The 19,238-nt window shown below is 39.4% G+C and overlaps 1 protein-coding gene across 2 annotated transcripts; it reads right to left on the bottom strand.

Moving 5' to 3' along the window:
• Positions 1 to 591: 591 nt before the first annotated feature.
• Positions 592 to 18,703, bottom strand: SLC27A2 (solute carrier family 27 member 2). Of its 2 annotated transcripts, none has more exons than XM_067305382.1 (10): positions 18,226 to 18,703; positions 14,926 to 15,135; positions 13,504 to 13,662; positions 12,841 to 12,965; positions 8,143 to 8,337; positions 7,690 to 7,780; positions 5,892 to 6,090; positions 5,178 to 5,275; positions 2,405 to 2,535; positions 592 to 911 (listed from the first exon to the last, which is right to left on the bottom strand). In XM_067305382.1, the coding sequence occupies exons 1-10, from the start codon at positions 18,701 to 18,703 to the stop codon at positions 735 to 737; spliced, it is 1,863 nt and encodes a 620-aa protein (XP_067161483.1). In that variant the 3' UTR covers positions 592 to 734. The 2 variants fall into 2 exon arrangements, 1 of the variants encoding a protein (XP_067161483.1); XR_010885686.1 differs by lacking the exon at positions 592 to 911 and adding an exon at positions 3,101 to 3,224 and having other exon boundaries at positions 2,465 to 2,535.
• Positions 18,704 to 19,238: the final 535 nt, after the last annotated feature.

Here is a 19,238-nt window from a genome sequence, read left to right as displayed (position 1 = left end):
ACTTGGTAGCTACAGTTGGAGTGTTCTCAAGTTCCAGATGCAGAATACTTGACCTACTCGCAGAATATGACTTGAGCAAATAGTGTGGCATTCCAGTTTATTCTTTATGTAGTATGCAAGCAATGATGGAGTTTTTATGGAAAGGGTAAGGCAAGTTCCAGCTATAAGAGATCTTACAAATTTAATATATTAATGCATAGAAAGTAAAAAAATTTTAACAAGAATGGGATTGGCCTAAAACTGTGTGTGTATATGTATCCATCTGACTAATTCTGAATTATCCTAGTACAGCCTATTTGAGCACCTAATTCATGAAGGGGAAACCTGCTTATATGCAGTGTGAATGTGTGACAGTCAGTTCTGACAGAACAACAGTCATAGATGCCTCAACAATCAGGGTTAGTCCTGAGAAGAGTGGAGAGTTGAAAGGTGACAGCAACAATGCACTGGATGATAGAAGCACTCCTACTTAGAGCAGGCAGCTTAGAAAAGATAAAACTTAAAAGAGGGAGCAAAAAGATGGTAGGTAAGAAATACAAGGTATGAAGGAGAGGAGAATCCAGGCTGAAATATAAGTGGTGTCAGAGCAGTTCTATTTTATTAAAATGATCACATATTCACACATTATTTCAGATACAGATATTTGCTAATATTAATAAATGGGATTTTCTGGCAGTGTTAGAATAACAGATGCTTTAAAAGCTGATTATAAAACATGGATTTTTTGGACATGCTTACAATCTGAAGTCATGTTTTTTTACTGAGTTATAAATGTCCTGGGTCATTTGTACATACATATTTTCTTTTTCATCCAGGATATACAGGCAATCTTTGATGACTGCTGGATTGAAACCCTCCTCCACTAGTTGTACTTTACGGTACTTAAAAGTTGCTGTGAGTTCAATGGTGCTCTGCAAAACAAAATTAAATCTCTACTTATCAATGGCAGCACATAATTATGACAAATTAGATTAAATTTTCCACATTTAAAGAGAATCAGAAAAGAACAGCCTTGAACTTTTCTTCTAGGTAGTATCTGTACAAAGTTACAGGTAATTAGAACATGAACAATGGATGTTTCTTGTCTCCGAGATGGGCATTATGTATAAATCCATACAGCACAGAAGTCAAATTCTTACTAATAAAGATTTAATCTATCTGCATTCATCTGATAATAGTTCAACTATTGCGTATGTGGGTCAGTAATTAATCTGAATGAAAGAAACTCGGGGGCCACAGTAGTAGACTACTGAAAGGTTTTCCTCACTACCCTCTTTAAATGAGGCATGGAAACACTAGAGACGTTACTCATGCCATTTCCAACTTCTACTCAGTCATGGGTTTCATCCAGCAATTCATTTAATCATGCACTAGAGATGAGTTTTCACTTAACATCCATCAGTTAAAGCTTTGTTTAGTAAAGCTAATGTGGTAGCCAGTTAACCAAGTTGTTCAGATCACCAACAGGGTGCAATATCATCTTCTTAAAGAGTAATGGTTCTTGATTGATGCAGGTATCTGTAAAGAGTGCTTTGCAAGAAACTGATGGAGGTCAGGCCCTAAGAAAAACTACCTGGGATAAGGAAAACTGACCCCACAGGAAGGTCTTTGATGACAGTGAGTGCTGTTAGCATATCTGCACCTTGTTCTCAGATCAAAAAAGAGAAGAATTTTCTCTCAGAAAAGAACAGCAAAAAAAGATAGTTGGAGGTTAGGCAAGTCTCAATGTGCTTCACCTGGGATGGCAAGACAAACTACTACCTTGATTGGTCAGCTGCTTTGTTTGTATAGTAACTCAAAAGTTTAAAGATCAATTAAGTAGTTAGGGATGCTAGTATCTCTGTGTTACTCCTTCTCTTGAATCATCTCAGTGAATACAAAATCTAACTGAAAGAAGGTATATTTATTTTAAATAAATACCCTGAGAAGTACTGCTAGAGTGAAGTTCTCACATTTTCCTAATTCAACTTAAATTTTATTTACAATTTAGCTATTTATTCACTAATATGAAAAAATCTAAGGCTGCTCTTTTGCAAGTTGTTACTTCTGAGTTGATCTTTATTTTGAACAGAACAGTTTGTAGAAGTGGTAAATTGAAAAGACAACTCTGTTAGTGTGCTGAAGGAATGCAACAGGAAGTATGATATTTTCCATTAAAAGATCTTCCTGTTTCTATATGTTAAAATATAACTGTATCTGCTCATGCAGCTTTGTTTTTCCAGGATGAACTAAAACACCTGGGTCCAGTTCTACTTTCATATTGGTAAATGACAAGAGCAAGTGAGAGTCAAAAGAAGCCCTTTGAGAATTGCTAGCATAATTAGGAAGTCCATAGTCCTCACAGAAACAAGAGAAAACAGAATGTGGACAAAGGCACAGAAGCTACTTAGGAACACTATTTTACCTTGATCCTTATAAAACGAGGTCTTGCATAGTTCGGAAGGTGAGCGTGAACATGTCTGTAAGTATTTTCACCATCAAATTCACAGTTTTCCTTCAGTCGAATACATGCCATTCCTGTTCTGCCTTCATAACCTGAAGGAATAATGACAGTAAATGGCCATGGTTCATTTAAGACTTCAGACTAATCTTTTTTTCCCCCCCCCCCACAAATGAATCCTTCCTTCTAAGCAATTTTAGAAAACATACTTTCCATTAGACATCTAAGCGATTAGATTTTCTTAGGGCTTCAGCACCCTAGATGCCAAATTCTTTTGAAAGCCTATCATCAGAATGATGGATGACAGACATTTTGAAAATCATCCTTATTTCCCTGTTTCAATGCAAGCTGAATGTCAGGTCTCAGTGCTTAGAGGTGGAAGTCTGCCTGCAGCAGCATTCAGCTGTGTGAGTTAATTTACTTTATAATAAAACACTGTAAATCTGCTTGTACTCATTGTGCTGACAAACTCATCCATGAAGAAAGAGGAGAGAAAGAAATAAGACCCAGTTTAACATTGTTTATCACCACCTGAATTAAGTGCTGCAAGAATCCAATTACTACAGATCTTTTTTTTTAAAACTTGTTTAACCACATACTGAGAGGGCTTTTGCCCTCCCCTTTTGGTGGCTGGGGATGGGGCACAATATAAACACTAACCTGTTGGTGTTATTTCTGTTGTCTGGGATTACAAATACTTCAAGAAGATCAGATCAGATCTGGGTATATTACTTAGTCATAAATAATCCTATGCTCACTTCTGTTACGTTTTTGTGAAATGATTCTGGAAGGACAAGTACTGTTTAAATTGATTACAGGGAAACGGATAGTATGCAAAATTTTCACATTAGAACGATATCAGTGCTTTCATAAAATTGCATACAAGAGCAAGTGAAAAAGGAAAGTGGCATCTAAAGCTTAAAGAAAAGCAGAGCACAAGAATACGCAAGTTTAAGACGAATGGTTCTACAGTTCCTTTTGAGCTATCTGTTTTCTTTTACCTTTCATACGATGTACTTAAGCCACCTGGCATTCATATTTCTTTATTCGGAATCTAGAGTGCTGAATTAGAGTTCTCAGGTGGTGTACACGATCACCTTCAGCTACATTACTGAAGTAAAAACATTTCCATACCATGTAAAGCAGAAAAAACTTAAATACAAAATCCACACAGCACTTGCACAATGGCAAAGTGAGAGCTGGGTTTGAACAATCATCTGGTGTTTTTTTTTTTCCTCATAAAGCAAATCCATAATTGGGTATTAGCACCTCTTCTACATGGTTTTACAAGAGCATTGGGAATAGGAGTGTATTTTCCTCCTCTCCTACAGTGTAATTTGAGACATATATAAGGAACTCTAGACCACTTACGTGGTTACCTTGCTTTTAAAATGTCTCCCAGGCAACAATGTGTTTATCGCTACCACAAAGCAGTTGAAAACACGAGTGATTTAAAGAGAGAGGCTTTAATTTTACTTCAATAGATGGTGGGGGCATAAACGATTAATAAAGGAGCTTTTTTGTTTCTTTGAATTAAATCCACTATTCCGATAGATCACCTTGGTTCATAAACATTCTCATTATTCTAGCCTCAGAAACACCAAGACTTTCCATTCTCATCTTTTTCACTTTTAGTAGAGACACTGGATGGACCAGAATATTAACAGAAATTCTCATGTGTTCAGCAAATGGTGGAAGGAGGTGGTGGATGCAGGAAGAGTGGAATCTAGCACTGTCTTCCAATTCCGAAATACTTATTTGTCAGTGATGTGACCTATGTTATGATATATTCTAGTCTGGAAGGCTTTACGAAAAAATTTGATGCTTGTTAACTTTTGTAGGAGTCTCCTTCTTAGACTCCTTCTTAAACTTCTCCAAAGGGCATGTGATATATTATGCCAACAGGTCCAAACCACAAGTGCAACGCAAGTTCAAAAATATTCAGGATTTCATTTCAGATCTAATCTTGTTTGTTTGATTTCAGATCCCTGCACTACACTAGAAGAATGAATTCCATTTCAACTGTCCATCACAACACATTTAGAGTGAGGAGCTAGATGGGCGTCCTGTGGAACTTAGGTAAGTAAGGAAGCCAAATGGACAGGAAGGTACCTCCAAAATATGGGAGCACAAGAAAGTAGAATAAAGCTGTCTGTTCCCTCTTTTGTCCACCAAAACATTTGGGAATCTGGATTAAGCAGCAATGCCTCTCAATTTTTTAAAAAATAATAGCTGTCATAAGGTCTTAAAGAGGTTCTAAAATTCTAAGATTTCACAATATCTGAGGAGTAGAAAAAAGGCAGTGTTTTACAACTTTATGCATTGCTTCAGATTGTTAAAGAAAGGTGCAGAACAGGTGCAGAATCAATTTCTTAAGTGACTTTCTTGTTCTTCTAGAAATTCCTTTCACGTTTATTTTGTTTGTCTCATTCTACAGTAATTGTAGAGTTATGTTGCTGTAAAACATACAACACCATTTGTATCCAAGATACTTGTTCTCAAATCTTCTTCTATTTTCCTGTTAATATTCTTGCTGTATACTATATTAATATAAGCTTTGGCTATGTTTTCTCAGCTAATTAATATGGCATACATTGAAATTATAGAATGCATCAAATGTAACTTACAAAAATAGAGACGCTAAAGGAGGACTACCTATACTCTACAGTTCTCAGTGTAACAAAATTTGTTAACGTATAAAAAAAACATTATCATACTTCAAATGTTTCATTTATACCTGGAACAGATACTCCATATACAGTAACTTCTTGAACGTAGTCAATCAATCCTAAAATGTCTGCAACTTCAGTTGTAGAAACGTTTTCCCCTTTCCACCTAGAATATAAGCAGTTGATAGAGGTCATAATTGCTATGTATATTACTCATAGTGATCTGTAGCGTTTTAATGTCTGACTTTATAATGGGCTGAGCACTGAGCTTGAGGTCAGAAAGCACTTTTCCACTGGGACAAGGGACCTGTTATTAAAAGTAGAGAAAAACATGCTGCAAATTTTAACGGCATGTTCCAGAATATTCAAATCTCAGTAGGATCTAACACACTCAGCTTACTCATGCTTAATAGAGCTTTAAACAGACTAAAAAACCAAAATATCACTTACCTTAATTTCTATCCTAGGCTCTATAAACTCTGAATTTTTAAAAGGTAGTGAATGGGAAACCACAATGGTTTGTGAGTGTGAGTGGATTCTGACTAATGAGAACTATTCAAAATAGTATTCACTTATCATCCTAAACTGAACTTGTTGTAGTTTGTGTATATAAAAACAAATGATTAAAATACAACGGAAGTGATACAGAGTCCTCTTTTTTCTGACTAAAGTCAGAGAAAATAGTTTTCATCAGTCAGTACGAAATGCTTAAACATGAAATTAAACTTGAGAATTAATAAATATTTTTTTCCTGTGATAAGCATTTAAATAAATACACTAACCGGAATGTGTCTCCAGTTCTATCATGGAAATAAATGAAGTCATCATTGTCAATCACTAAAAGGTCACCACTATTAAAATATAAATCCCCTTTCTGGAAGACATCTCTTAATTGCTTCTTCTCTGTTTGGTGTTTTGCTCCTGCATAGCCACTAAATGGTGCATATTTGGTGATTCTGCAGATCAGGAGTCCTGGCTGACCTATGAAGAGGAAAAACATTTGTTATTCATTTAAAAGCACAGTGGAAATTGCCCAAACTAACCAATTTTCACTACACTATTGAGGTCTGCACACATTACAGAATTATTTGAGATTTTTTTCTATAATCATCTTCCTTAAAAATTAGCTTTGGAGGTACAGATTAAGAGTTTCATCTTGTTCTCTCAACTCATTAGCTCTCAGTAGGAATACCTGTAGATAATACAAATTATCACCTGCCTGTATTAATGCAGAAGAGAGTCTTTGATGTCTTGTCTGATACCAGTTAAGTGGAAAACAGTTGCTCAGATTCTCTAGGCAGCTTCATAAACCTCAGTTTAAAACACATGACTCAATAGGAACTGTGCCTACAAAGGAAACCTACACATGACACCAGGAATGTCTTCAGAAGGTCAATCTCCGTACAGGCTACTTCCAGGTATCTCAGTTGGTGTGGGACTTGCTGACCTCTCAACGAAAAGAATCAGTTGCATTTAGAAACCAAATGTATTGGGTTTCAGCTTGCTTACTTTGCATGCAAAATTGCCCCAAAGGCTGCTTAGTATGTTCTTTACTCTTTCATTTGCTATAGCTGGAGTAATTTTTGAAGGGAGAAGGAACACCTACATGTTTATGTAAACTGAAGCTTAACCGCAAGATAACAGTCTGTCGCCATCCTGTTTTTCAAGCCTGGGATTTTACATTTTTACATTTTTTTTTAACATTTTATAGTCTTCTCTCTTACATTGCAGGTATTTTTCACTCCTGCCCAGTTCAATAACTAAAATGTACATATGTAAATCCTAACACAGAGGAATGTACATGTGGGCATCCCTCCTCACCTAAACTCAAGAGACTCCATAAGGAGAGTTGGCATAGGAGAGAATGCCTATGGGGCAGACCCTCTGTTAACATAACTGCTATGTTCCTCAGCAATGGGAATTTAACATAGCTGGTTATCTGTCCCCCAGTCCCATTCTACATAGAGACAGTGTCTCACTGTCTAGCCTGGGGTGCTCACTCAGATTCCTCCCTCACACAAATGACTGAACATACAACAGAATCCAACAAAATCACAAGTATCTGACATATTTGGTTTAAACCCAGGTACGCCTGTGCCAATAAACAAACTCCCCCAGCTATGAAAACTGATATTAAGGTAAGGTATAAGCAAAGTACTTTCATGTGTGCTTTTTCTATTGCCAATGATGAAGAGTTCCAGTGACAAAAGGAATTGCTTTCTTTTTGCAAATGTTTCTTTAGTGGCATGTTAAGTACAAAGTCTGAGAAGAATTAAATAACTCTAGCTGAAAGTCAAGATCTGTAGTCAAAGGTAAAAATGTTAGCATGTCCATTATGAAGACTAGAACAATTATGAAAGTTAAAGTGTACACTTGCTTGATTCCCCACTGTACTTTTACCTTTCTGTTAAGTTGTATTACAATAGTACAAGATTTGTTATGTATTTTCTAACTTCTATTTAAAAACTGGCTTACTCAATGGCAGTTCTCAGCATCTTTCCAGATAAAAGTGATGCAAAGATATAATATTTTTAAAAGTACACACCTTTCTGAATTTTTTTAAAGGAGTTAAGTTTTTACCTTTGGGAACTCTTATGCAGTATCCATTCTCATCTCGGACTGGTTCATCTTTCTCTACGTCATATTTAATCAGTTCATAGCGTAAGATTTTCTAGTGAAAATTTGCAAAATGTATACACACATGAATATTCAATCTTTGAAAAATATTTTCATAATTATGCTACATATTCAGCTTTCTCTTTAACAGGTGCCAAATATATCACATTTCAAATGGATGTGCTGAGTGTCAATGTTTTCTTACCTGAACTAGTGAGAGATGTCAGTGCTATCTAGCACGGGCACTCACAGACTGTACTTGGATACTTCTCTGTAATTCTTCTCTCTGGGCACATTTGCCAAACACATATCTGGGCCCTGGGTGCTTCCCAATTTATCATGCCTGCTGTGGGCCCTTGGCAATATACTAAACTTCACCAATAAGCACAGAATGCCAAGTTTTGTTATCCATCTTACCTTCTGTAAGTAGTTCACTCTTCCCACTGCACCAATTTTTCCAGTGTAATTAACAAAGGAAATGTTCCCCTCAGTTGAAGCATAAAACTCTAGAATACTAATATTTCCAAATCTTCGGATAAATTCCCTCCAAACATCAGTCCTTATCCCATTTCCTATGGCAAGTCTGACTTTGTGATCCTGATCATTTTTTCTCTGGAAATAAGAAAGAGTCATGAATTAGTGTTTCATTACGGAGTGAAAGCTTCTACATCTGAAAAACTCTGAAGGAAACTTTAGGCTAAAGTATTGAGCATATTCTGAAGTAAAACATGTGCAAACATTACAATTAAGCACGTGGTTATGATAAGGATAAAAGGAGAAGAAGTTACTGAACAATTGGGCTAAATATCTGACTGTTGTTAGTAGTTAACTTGATTTGGATGAGGACAGGAACAATTAATGTAAGCAGAAAGTCAGAATGAAACCCAGGCACCATGTTAACTTATTTTGTTTGTAAGCCTTGTGGTGACTATCTGCCAAAGAGTAATTCACCCTAAATTCAGCAAAAGATTTGTATGACTTAAAATGGTGTTAGGGGAGGGGAAGGAAATCACTGGTAGGAATCTTTGTTAGCAAACTTTCTGCCAAAATAAGTGAACACTGCAGGATGGAGCCTGTTAAAAATGCTATTACAACATTTCATTCATTTTTTAAATAGTGCTGTGAAACTTTTTTGTTTACAGAGTAAAGTGACAAACACATATTGATGATGATAGTCCTGCTTATGCCTTCTCTTAGATGTTTATATTTATCCTCAACAATAGGAAGCAATGAATTGCATTGTACACTTGTAATTCATAAATATTTCTAATGTGCTAATGAGTAACAATAGTTGAGAGAATTTTAGCAAAATATGGGAAGGTTGTTTTGTCCCACTTCTTGCCTCTTTCTCCAACTGTTTCTTGTAATACATAATTTAATAGTACTTTAAGGCACAAAGAGTCTTTTAAATATATAATGGCTTATTAACTTGGAATACCTCGCTGATAGAATAATCTTATTCTATCAGCAAGAGACTGGAGTGCGCATTTGTGCAGAACAGTTATGTTAGCTCTACGTCTTTCAGGGAATACCATGCAAAGGACAAGGTTCTAGATGATGGGGCTAGAAGACAAGCGTGGAACACTGGAAGTTCTAACTTCTCTATGTTGCTCTTTTCAGGAGTGCTTCAAGAGAGGCATTTGGCCATTAAGACAAAAATGAATTGGTTTTATAACGTCATATTCCCAAAAAAGGACAAAAACTGCCACATTAAAATAGGTGCAATTTTTAAATACTGTAAAACTTTAATTTTATGTTGGACTTCAGTCATATAACTTTGGGATTACTACTGTTTTTCTACAGGATACAGTCTAGCAGTGGAAGTTTAAATTTAATCTAAAGAAGAAATATATTAATATATCTTCCTCTCTGAGATACTGAGAGAACTGCCATTACTATGTTAGAGCAGAATTAAACTGCAAATGGAACAACCAAATTTATCTGCTGAAAGTCTGCATGCTGTCCAAACAACTTGCTGTTCACTTTTTACAAAATCTTTTTGTTGCAGACGATGTTCTACAATGGTGTGCACAATACCCTAGTCTCTCCTGGGAAGTTTTTTTCCAACTCCAGTTCATTGGGGATTTGTAGGTCTGAACTTAGAACACACCTATTTTGAAATGTTTCACTGGGGACAGGTTGCTGCTTAGCTCCACACTGTCCCTCATCTCTTGTTGAAATCTGTATTTTCAATCCCCTCCCTGCTATTTGCTTAGGCAAATAGAGAAAACTTGTTATTTAGCCATTAATTAGTCACAGTTACTGGAAGGAAGAAGGGGTATCCTGTGAGGTGATTTCTATAATACTTGGACTGTTCATTTGTTCTGACATGACTATTTAAGTTAGCTGCAAATACAGTCAGAAAGCTGTGACACACACTGACCTTTTTTCTTCTGTGGATATGCAAGGGAAATAAATGGTAGCACTGATAACTACTAGTGCAGTAAGGAAATTCAGTAATGAAAGGGCATTAGTTAAGGCAGATAACACCTTACATCAATGTGGATTTTGCTCATACTGAGTTCCTCATGGCAAACACCGTCTCTTTGTTGTATCTGCAATAATGGGCAAAACCCTCTTGGCACCACTAGTATTTAAGTAATAATATACACAGGGTCAAGTTCTTGTACTCTAAGCTGTTAACTGCATCTTTCTGGGAGATTTGTGCACTCAAAGTAGCATGCACATGGGTATATGGCACCAGACACTGAGCTTGTAAACTCTGCTTATGTAAAAGTGCTTTCTCTACTCATGTTGCATTCTCTGTACTGAGTAAATAAAAAACCTTATATTAAATAACGGAAGCTTAGCAACCTGGGTCTTACTTAAAATCTGGTCTTTGTAGATAAGCCAATAATGAGTAACTTCTAAGATAGCCTCAAATACAACTCAACTGTATCATTCATTCTTTCATTAGGCTTCAGGTTTATCAGCTTATCTAACTAATCTGTTGTTTTTAATTACCAGGTCATTTTAAGGATTAAGCTAAATGTCTCTACGTGGCTAACATTACCAGACTCACTCAGCCCATTCAGGAACTGATTTATACTTTGTTGGCAACTGCAAATGTCTTTTAGATACTGATTAAACTCAGGAAGTTACAGAGTATGCCCTGTGATTCAGTTATATTCATATATGAATTCTGACTATAAAAGGACACAACTCTATCAAACACAAGTATATGAGCTCATTCTTTAAGCTTATTTTCTCAATAAAATTGCTATATGGAAGGAAATAATTTTCACTTTGTTTCCTCCTCCCCCTGTTTATACCAGTTGAGTACTGGATAATGAGCGCTTTGCTATTCGGGATTTTCCAAGAACAGCGGGACTCTTAGGTAAGTTACCACCACCTGTAAGTAAATGTTTCAAGTGCCCAGTTTCTTTAACACAGCTTAAATCTTCTTCACTCACACTTTTTGATGACAACTACTGCTCTGATCTGGAGGCCCACTCTTAAGATTATTATGAAACTTTATTTTATGTTATTAACTGCTCATTTTGGGCTAACAACTCATGAAGAGATAATATTAAGAATAGCAGAATCTTGCTTATATACCAATTTCCTGAAAAATTCTACTGATTTCAGTGAAGTTATTTCATATCTCTGTAACCAGCGACAGAAAAGAACTCTTTATATCTGATATTTTGCACACATACATAAATCACAAAGAAACTGCAGACCTGCTTCTCTGTTCTGATTTATGGTTATCAAACGGTGCTAGGAAAACTGATGGATATTAGCTTCGTTCTTACCAAATTCTAATTGTTATTCACGAGGCCTCCCTCCACGAAAGTAATTTTCTGCAAGCACGTTTTTGAAATCAAGGATTAACTAACATGACTGGAGGGATCTTAGTAGGAAGGTATTTATGAATAGATGCACTATCGTGACAGTATGTTAAGTGTACCTTTAGAAGTAGCTATCCTTAAATAATCACATTAAAGCTTTCACCTGGGGGGCAGGTCATGATTGTCTTGAGCTAAGATTCCTACCTTCAAAAAACCCAAGTAAAACATTGCCTAAATATGAAATGACACAGCTCCTTTTGTTCCTAGGGAATCCCTCACTGATTTTTGGTTTGCAACAAGAGTGATCACATAAGGTATGTGTTTTTTCTATCCACTTTAACAGAATGTCAATTAAAGGATTAATTGTGATTGTTCCACTATTCAAAGAGTGGTTAATTCAAGCCACCAGCTCCTTTTTCCTTGAAAAAACTTCATGTTAGTGTGCCATGAGATTGTAAATCTCATTAGAGAAGAGTACAGCTCTTTAGTACTACCTAAGATCCCCTACATCAACGGTCTGTTTTCTTCGGTACTGTACAAATGGTAAATAAGAACACTGCTTACTGTGTTATTTTAATTAATTGGATGTATTTGATGATTAATACGTAAAGTTCTTTCAAACTCAAATCTTTGGAATAGTTTATTTTATCTGGAACTGTTTCCTTGAACTCTTACTAGTCCCAGTTCATGTCTGGAAGTCAGCAAGATCTCATCTTGAGTAATATTTTTAATATTCTGCAAAAAAGTTACTTTACTCTCATGCAGAAAGAACTATCTAAACATAAAACTTACTACATAAAATTATAGTTAAAAATTTTCAACAGTATTATTGTCACAGTCCATGCACTTTTCATTTGAATACTCTGGCCTTCCAAAAGCATTCCCAGACCAGATAGAACATTGCTTCTCACTGTTTTTCCACTAGATGTATGCCTTTTGCAGTAACAGTATATTAAAATTTGATTAACAAAGCATAATGGGAAAGTGAATCACATACGTAGCTCAACTGATCAATCAATGTTTTTCCAATAAAGTAACGATTTTTGCTAAACTTTCAAGGAAAAAATTGTTAACTAGGAACTGATCAACCTGACTTAGAGAAAGACTTTTTCAAAACCAAAAAGTGTTTTTGCTCTAAGGTTTCCCCTGGTTTTTGGCCATGGAGTGCACAGTAAACTCAATGAATGTGACAGATGCTCAGTTATGGATCCTTTACAACTGTTAATGTGTATTATCTCTTCCTTACAGTTAGATTTCTTTTGAACATAGACAATATTCACAGAAGTCTAATTAGTCACACACACACGAAAAAAGTAGTTGTCACCTGTGGCACACTGCATAAATACCGAAGCACTTCCCCAATATATTGTATCACTGTTACGTTGTATTTCCTGCAGTCATCCCAGAACTGGCTTGCTGAAAATCTGGCACGCAAAACAATAGTTGCACCTGTGTAGAAAGAAGTAAAACAAACAACAAAAGGAACAATTGTTGTGATATCATAATACTGTATAGAATTTCTTAGTGCAACATTATAGAAAACTTGTAGAATTAGGTTTTTATAGGTTTTTAGAAATATTTTTCCTAAAACATATTGAAATACAATCCACGCTGAATAATTAATTCAACCTCTATTTCTATTTATCAAAAAGTTAAAAACTATTATGGTAGATGAAACATATGGCACTCTACACTGGTTAACCCAAAGGCTATGCAAAGAGCTGTCATGTAGGATAGGCTATATCCTGTTTGTCCAGGTGCTGAAATAAAATCTGTATAGGGCAAAGATCTGTGTAAGTCACGTGAAAACCAGAGAGTAATCAGAAATGAGAATGTCTCTTGGCTTATGGGGTCCCAGATTATTGAGACATGTATAACCAACTATTTCACCTCAAGGTTGGTAGCTAAGGAGCAACTCTATCTGTATGATCACATCTGTGCGTGAATTCTGCGCAGTAACACTTTGTACTAGTCAAGTGTATTGTACCTTTCATGATGCATCCATGGACTCCAACAAGGAGGGCAGAGCTGTGATAGAGTGGTAGAGCAGTATACACAATATCTTCTGAGGTAACCTTGCCGGCATCAAACAAACCACAAGCTAGCATTATTCGTTCATGGTTTATCACTGCAGCCTTGGGAAGACCTAAAGCCGACCAAAAAGATGAACAATAAACCTAGTAAGACCACTCAGTTTCACAAGGGTTTAAGAAAGGGTTTCCTCTCTTATTCTCTGATGCCTGCATTAGACTAGGCAAATTATAGTTCTAGAGTTCAGGGAAGTATGCATTTAGTGTCTAGAAAACATGTTAGGGTTTAGCCTTAGTGAGGCTGTGTCTTCCCACAAGTAACTTTTAGATGATTATCTCCCATTAAGTTTCCAAATTCCCGATACTATGGTACCTAGGAATAAGTACCTAGAGAATGGGGAAAAATAGCTACCAAGGAATGGGATTTGAAGAATCTAGCATGCTAAGCAATGGGAATGGTAATGCTAAAGCAGCGATGAGTCTCAAATCTTGCATCTCTCCTGGAATTAGGTATCTCCTTACAGCTCTGAATCATCTTATGTGAAATTGGAATTTATATTGCAAAATCTTTTCCTGGTTTCCCATCATACACTGTTGAACTCGCTACTTATTCTTATTCTTACTTCTTCTTGCGAAACAGATGCTAGAAGACAAAATGATGGCACTGCTTGCCATTTATGTAAGAACGGAGCTGCTAGAGCTGTTACCAAGGAGGAAAGACACCCGAGTTATTGGTATTCTGCAGCCTAAAAGGATTCAAATTCATGCTTCCTCCCTTCCAAGGGAGGGCTGTTCACTGAAAGGCTAAAGGACTAAGCTAGGGTGGAAGCATACCCTACCTTTTCTTCATCCTTGTCACCCAGTTTGTGCTGTAGCTAAGTGCTCTTAACACTAGATACCTTTATGTAAAGCAGGCAGCAGCTCCTATACCAGCTACAGTTCTGCATGGTGGCTATGACTAGCTGTACTTTGTGCTGCATTCACTATTTTTGGTACTCTGGCACCCAAGGACTTAATGGCCAGCATTTAGAGTTCATGATCCAAAGTACTGGGTGTGAGATGGGTGCTGAGACACATAGTTAAGGCAGCAGTGTGTCCAGGGATAAGAGACAGCAGATGCATGGTTACTTTACTGGCAGAAAACACGTATATTTAATTGGCTTCTACACCCTTCTCTCCCCACAGACTTGATGCTTAAAGTCAGCCTATGTTCTATATGCTTTTTTGGTTTTAGATATCAATATCAAATTTTCAGTCACCTCAGAGGGAATGAATAAGCACAAGAATTATGTGAAGTAACAGATTCTATCCTTACTCAAAAATCACAGCGTCAGGAAGCATGCGTGGCCTTCCATGTAGTTTTTATGAATTTACATTACCTGTAGTACCAGAGGTATAAATGTACATGGCAGGAGTTTTAAAGGTTATATCTGATCTCCAAGACAACGGAGTAGGCTCATCTGAAGCAGCATCTACTTTATCAAGAAAGCTCTCAACTCCTTCTGTAACAGATGTCCTGCTTAGGTAATAAACTTTAATATTTTCTTCCTTCAAGAATGGCAGTATTTCTTCAACAGATTCCTTCAACTCTTAAAGGGAGGAAAAAAGTATTATAAGAAAATTCTGTACTCTTCAGTGAACTGTACTATCACTGCATCAACTTTTGCCTCAAGAGCTTTCATGTTCAATTGCTGTTAGAGAAACTCATACCCAAGTCACTTCAGAATCCAGCAAAAGGACTGAAGAGAAACAGTGTCTCCCCACAGAACTGGGACTGATATGATCTTCAGCAGCAGGAGATTGAATGGACAAACAGAATTAAAGAGGTGCCATCCAGGCACACTTCCCCATGCCTGCATACCCTGTGGGACTTGGAGGGAGCATGCACCTGGCCTAACCAGCTCCATGTTGCTCATGTTCCCTCTTCACAGTGGGAGACGCCTTACCCGGCAACTGCGCACACAACAGCAGGTGCTGCTTAAATCTCACCATGTTTTATTCACAAAGATGAACCTCACCTTCTTCAAGTCTCAACACACAGAGGAGAACTGCAAAAGTGAGTTACTCCATAAGTAATGGAACTACTAATGCCTGGACTCCTAGGCAGTTTCGTCCTACCTCTTTGTATGCCTGTCTCCTCCACATGTCCCATTTCCCTGTATAGTCCCTCCAGTATCTCCAGCCAACAAGAGATAGTATGACTGCAGTTATATGCAATCTGAGTAGGCAAACTCCCTGTATCGTCAAGTCCTGACTGCCTTTCTCTTATTGAAGCGCTAATGCTGGTCTCTCTCCTCTACCTGCTGGCAATTTCTGCCAAATCTGAAGGTATGTAATCATCCTTGAGGCTTTTATTCCCTTAACAAATTGAACTGGGTAACAGATTCAAGAGCTGTTAGCAAAGATGAGTAGACAGTTGCAATTGTATATACCTTTTTTCCTTAGAAATCCAGGCTAAATGCCTTCCAGATCACAGGCAATTTCCCTGTGAATTATCCATTTAAACAATTTAAAATTAATCCTCAACACCAGTTTCACTGAAACATCGTAATATAAATTTTTTTCATAATGTTATCTATTTTTCAGCACCCATTTTATTTCAAAACAAAGAGTAAATAAAATATTATTAAATTAACAGATCTCTTAGGAATCTTAATACTGAGAATTAAATCTACTACTCAAAACTGTATTTCCAGGTTAACTGACTATAGATAAAGCCCTGACCTGCATCAGAAGCTTGTCCCAATTGCACAAAAACAAACTTTTCAAGTCTGACAGACTTTGGAATCCCCAATCAAGCAATTCTGAACTTCTGCTGCAACTCTGGTCCAAACAATATCCTGGGATTACAAGGGTTATCTATCCCTTTGCCACTGAGCTACTCATGAACATCTAATGGAGGCTTCTTTTAGTGAACAGCTACAGAAATCTCAAAATATTAGTATAGTCTGGCCTGTCTTCCTCTATTCCACCATACTGTCTGGCACCGCACAGATGCTGCACAAAGAGTAAAGCTGGATGGGAGGAGAGTTTTGCTCCTTTGCCGCAATCAGGCATGAAGGAGATAAAATAAGGCCTTTTATGCACACATTTTACAATCTGGCACCTTAGAGATTAATAATCCTCCAATGAACTTTCACAGAGGTAAATAACCCTCCAATAAACTTGGAAATCCATTTTTGTTGTAGATATCATTAATAGCATATCATCTGTATTAATGAATTCAACATATTTTTTTTCCTGGAAACTTGTCTGTGCAAGCACACAGACATGATCATGTATGATGATAAGTTCTAATTCCTCAATATTTACCTTTTGCCTAGAGAAGCAAAATAAAGGATGAAACTTAATAAGGATAGACAGAACCAAGGTCCAACAGAAAAGACTTCTTTCCTCTCCTTATAATCAGCGATCACTAGTAGATTTAAGCATGTAGTAAACTTTCATTAATAAAGCTCAATTTTCAGCAAACTATTTCTTTAAAAATTCCCTTCCCAGAGCTGAAGGCTTTTCTAGAAAATTTGAGACCAATACCTGATTACTCAAATTGTTGAGAAGGAAGGAGAAAAATTAATTTTCTCTTGCACACATTAGTTTTTCCCATACATGTTGACAAATACCAATTAATTTTGAAAGCTCAGAGATTCCACAGAACTTCTTTTCAGTGAGGTAGAAACTGATCAAGAAAGGAGAAAACTTGGCGTTTGAACTCCTAAAGTTTGGGGCATATAAAATACTTTGATCACATGCAGTAGAAGAATGAGTTCAACTTTCTAAGCTGAGAACAGATATGTATTCATGTAAATGTTTTTAACTGGGCAGATAAACAATGTCTTTGACTTCACATACCGTCAGGCATTCATACATATACACACATACAAATATATATACAGAGAGCTGAAAAACTAGGCATGAAATAAGGTCTCTATTCAATACGGAACAGAACGCAGCTTTCCACCAACATGTCTATTTTACAAAAAAATAATGTCCTTCATCTAGGTGCATTCACTTTTTGTCTTTGAATTGAAACTTGACACAAGCTTTTATATAGACTGCAACCACCTTAAGGTGCCTAAGTCGCTGTCCAGTTGCACCAAGAGGATTCTTCTGCATGACCTTAATTATTTCCAATCTGAACATTACTGGGAACATTACTGGGAACAATGTTGTGTATGACTGAGGGTTATTTTAGTACTATGGCTTCATCAACCTTATCAAATAACAAAGCGCCTGAGCTCAATTCTCATGTCTTGCACTTGATCAGAAAATGCAAACATGGTGCAAATTATCCAGAAAACTCTTCATCCGCCTGATTTGATGTAACCTCTCCAATCCCCAAATTCAGCTCTTGGATGCCGGGACACCAGCAGAAGCAGCCAGGCCCTGCTCTTCAGCACCCTGCCGCGGCCGGGCCACCCCGCTCCAGCGCCTGCGGGGCGCCGCGGGGGCGAGGGGCACTCAACCGCCGCGGGGAGACCCGGGGAAGGGCCCAAGGGGGCAACCCGGCCCTGCTGCCCGGCGCCCCGCCCGCCCGCCCGCGGAGGTGCCCCCGCGAAGCCCCGCGCGGAGGAGCCTCGCCCGTCTCGCCCGAGGGTTTTACCCGGCGATCGCGGCCCGCCTCAGCGGCTTCTCTCCTCACCGGCCGGCCGGGCGGGGGCTCGGGGCGGCGCTCTCCTCACCTGGGGCCGCCAGCAGCACCGTGGCCGCGCTGGTCTGGAAGCAGCGCAGCAGGGACGTCGCCCTGATGTTGCAGTTGAGGCAAGCCATGGCGCAGCCCAGCTTGGCGCAGCCCAGCCAGACCCAGACGTAGGCGGGCCGGTTGCCCATGAAGAGGGCCAAGCAGCCGCCCGCCCGCAGCCCCGCGGCGTCGCGCAGCGCCCGCGCCGCCTGGTTGCTCCGCCGCTCCACCTGCTCGTAGGTGGAGACCTCGCTGCCGAAGAGCAGCAGCGGCTTGTGCGGCGTCCGCGCCGCCCGCCGCGCGAAGACGTCCAGCAGGGTGCGGGCGGGCCGGCGGGCGCCGGCTCTCCGCACCCTCCCCGCCACCCGCGCCATGGTGAGGGCGAAGCGTAAGTCCTGGAAGAAGTAGGGCCAGGCGCAGCGCAGCAGGAGCGGCAGGAGCAGCAGCCCCGCCAGCGCGGTGCACAGCGCCGGCACCATGGCTCCGCGCTGCCGCCCCTTCTCGTCCCTTCTGCCGCGCCGCGCGCGCTCGGCCCCGGCGGCCGCACTGCGCTGCGCGGGGCGGGAGGGGGAGACCAACGGCCGCGCCTCGCGGGGCGGGAGGGGGAGACCAACGGCCGCGCCTCGCGGGGCGGGAGGGGGAGACCAACGGCCGCGCCTCGCGGGGCGGGAGGGGGGACCAACGGCCGCGCCTCGCGGGGCTGAGGGGGACCAACGGTAGCGCCCGCTCCTCCTCACAGCGCCAGAGCCGCCCCTCGGTCCCTGTTTCACCGCGGCCGAGCGGGCTGCCCTTGCCGACGGGTCGCCTCCCCTCCGGGTCCCCACTTACTTCTTCCGTCGGCGCCTCAGGGGCAGAGCCGAGCACCGCGCCCCGCTCGTGCCCTGGCACCAACAAGCGCTGACTGACCGGCAGAGCCGGTCCTTCTCCCCCCCCAACCCCTCCGTGCTCCCGGAAGAGTTGTCTAATTCGGTGGCACTTGCTGCCCAGTTTGAGGACCGTTGTTGGGAATCTGAG

Source organism: Apteryx mantelli, chromosome 15, assembly GCF_036417845.1.
Source record: "Apteryx mantelli isolate bAptMan1 chromosome 15, bAptMan1.hap1, whole genome shotgun sequence".
NCBI lineage: Eukaryota > Metazoa > Chordata > Aves > Apterygiformes > Apterygidae > Apteryx > Apteryx mantelli.
Note: the sequence above shows the minus strand (reverse complement) of the source record. Positions and strands in the feature narration are given on the sequence as shown.

Bases quoted from the DNA above. Each gene is read 5' to 3' on its own strand.
- SLC27A2 (XM_067305382.1), bottom strand. From the start codon at position 18,703: ATGGTGCCGGCGCTGTGCACCGCGCTGGCGGGGCTGCTGCTCCTGCCG. The intron at 8,338-12,840 runs GTGACAACTACT...TCTTATTTCCAG, and splicing joins ATTTATGCAGTGTGCCACAG to AGAAAAAATGATCAGGATCA. The intron at 912-2,404 runs GTAAAATAGTGT...TTTGTTTTGCAG, and splicing joins CTCGTTTTATAAGGATCAAG to AGCACCATTGAACTCACAGC.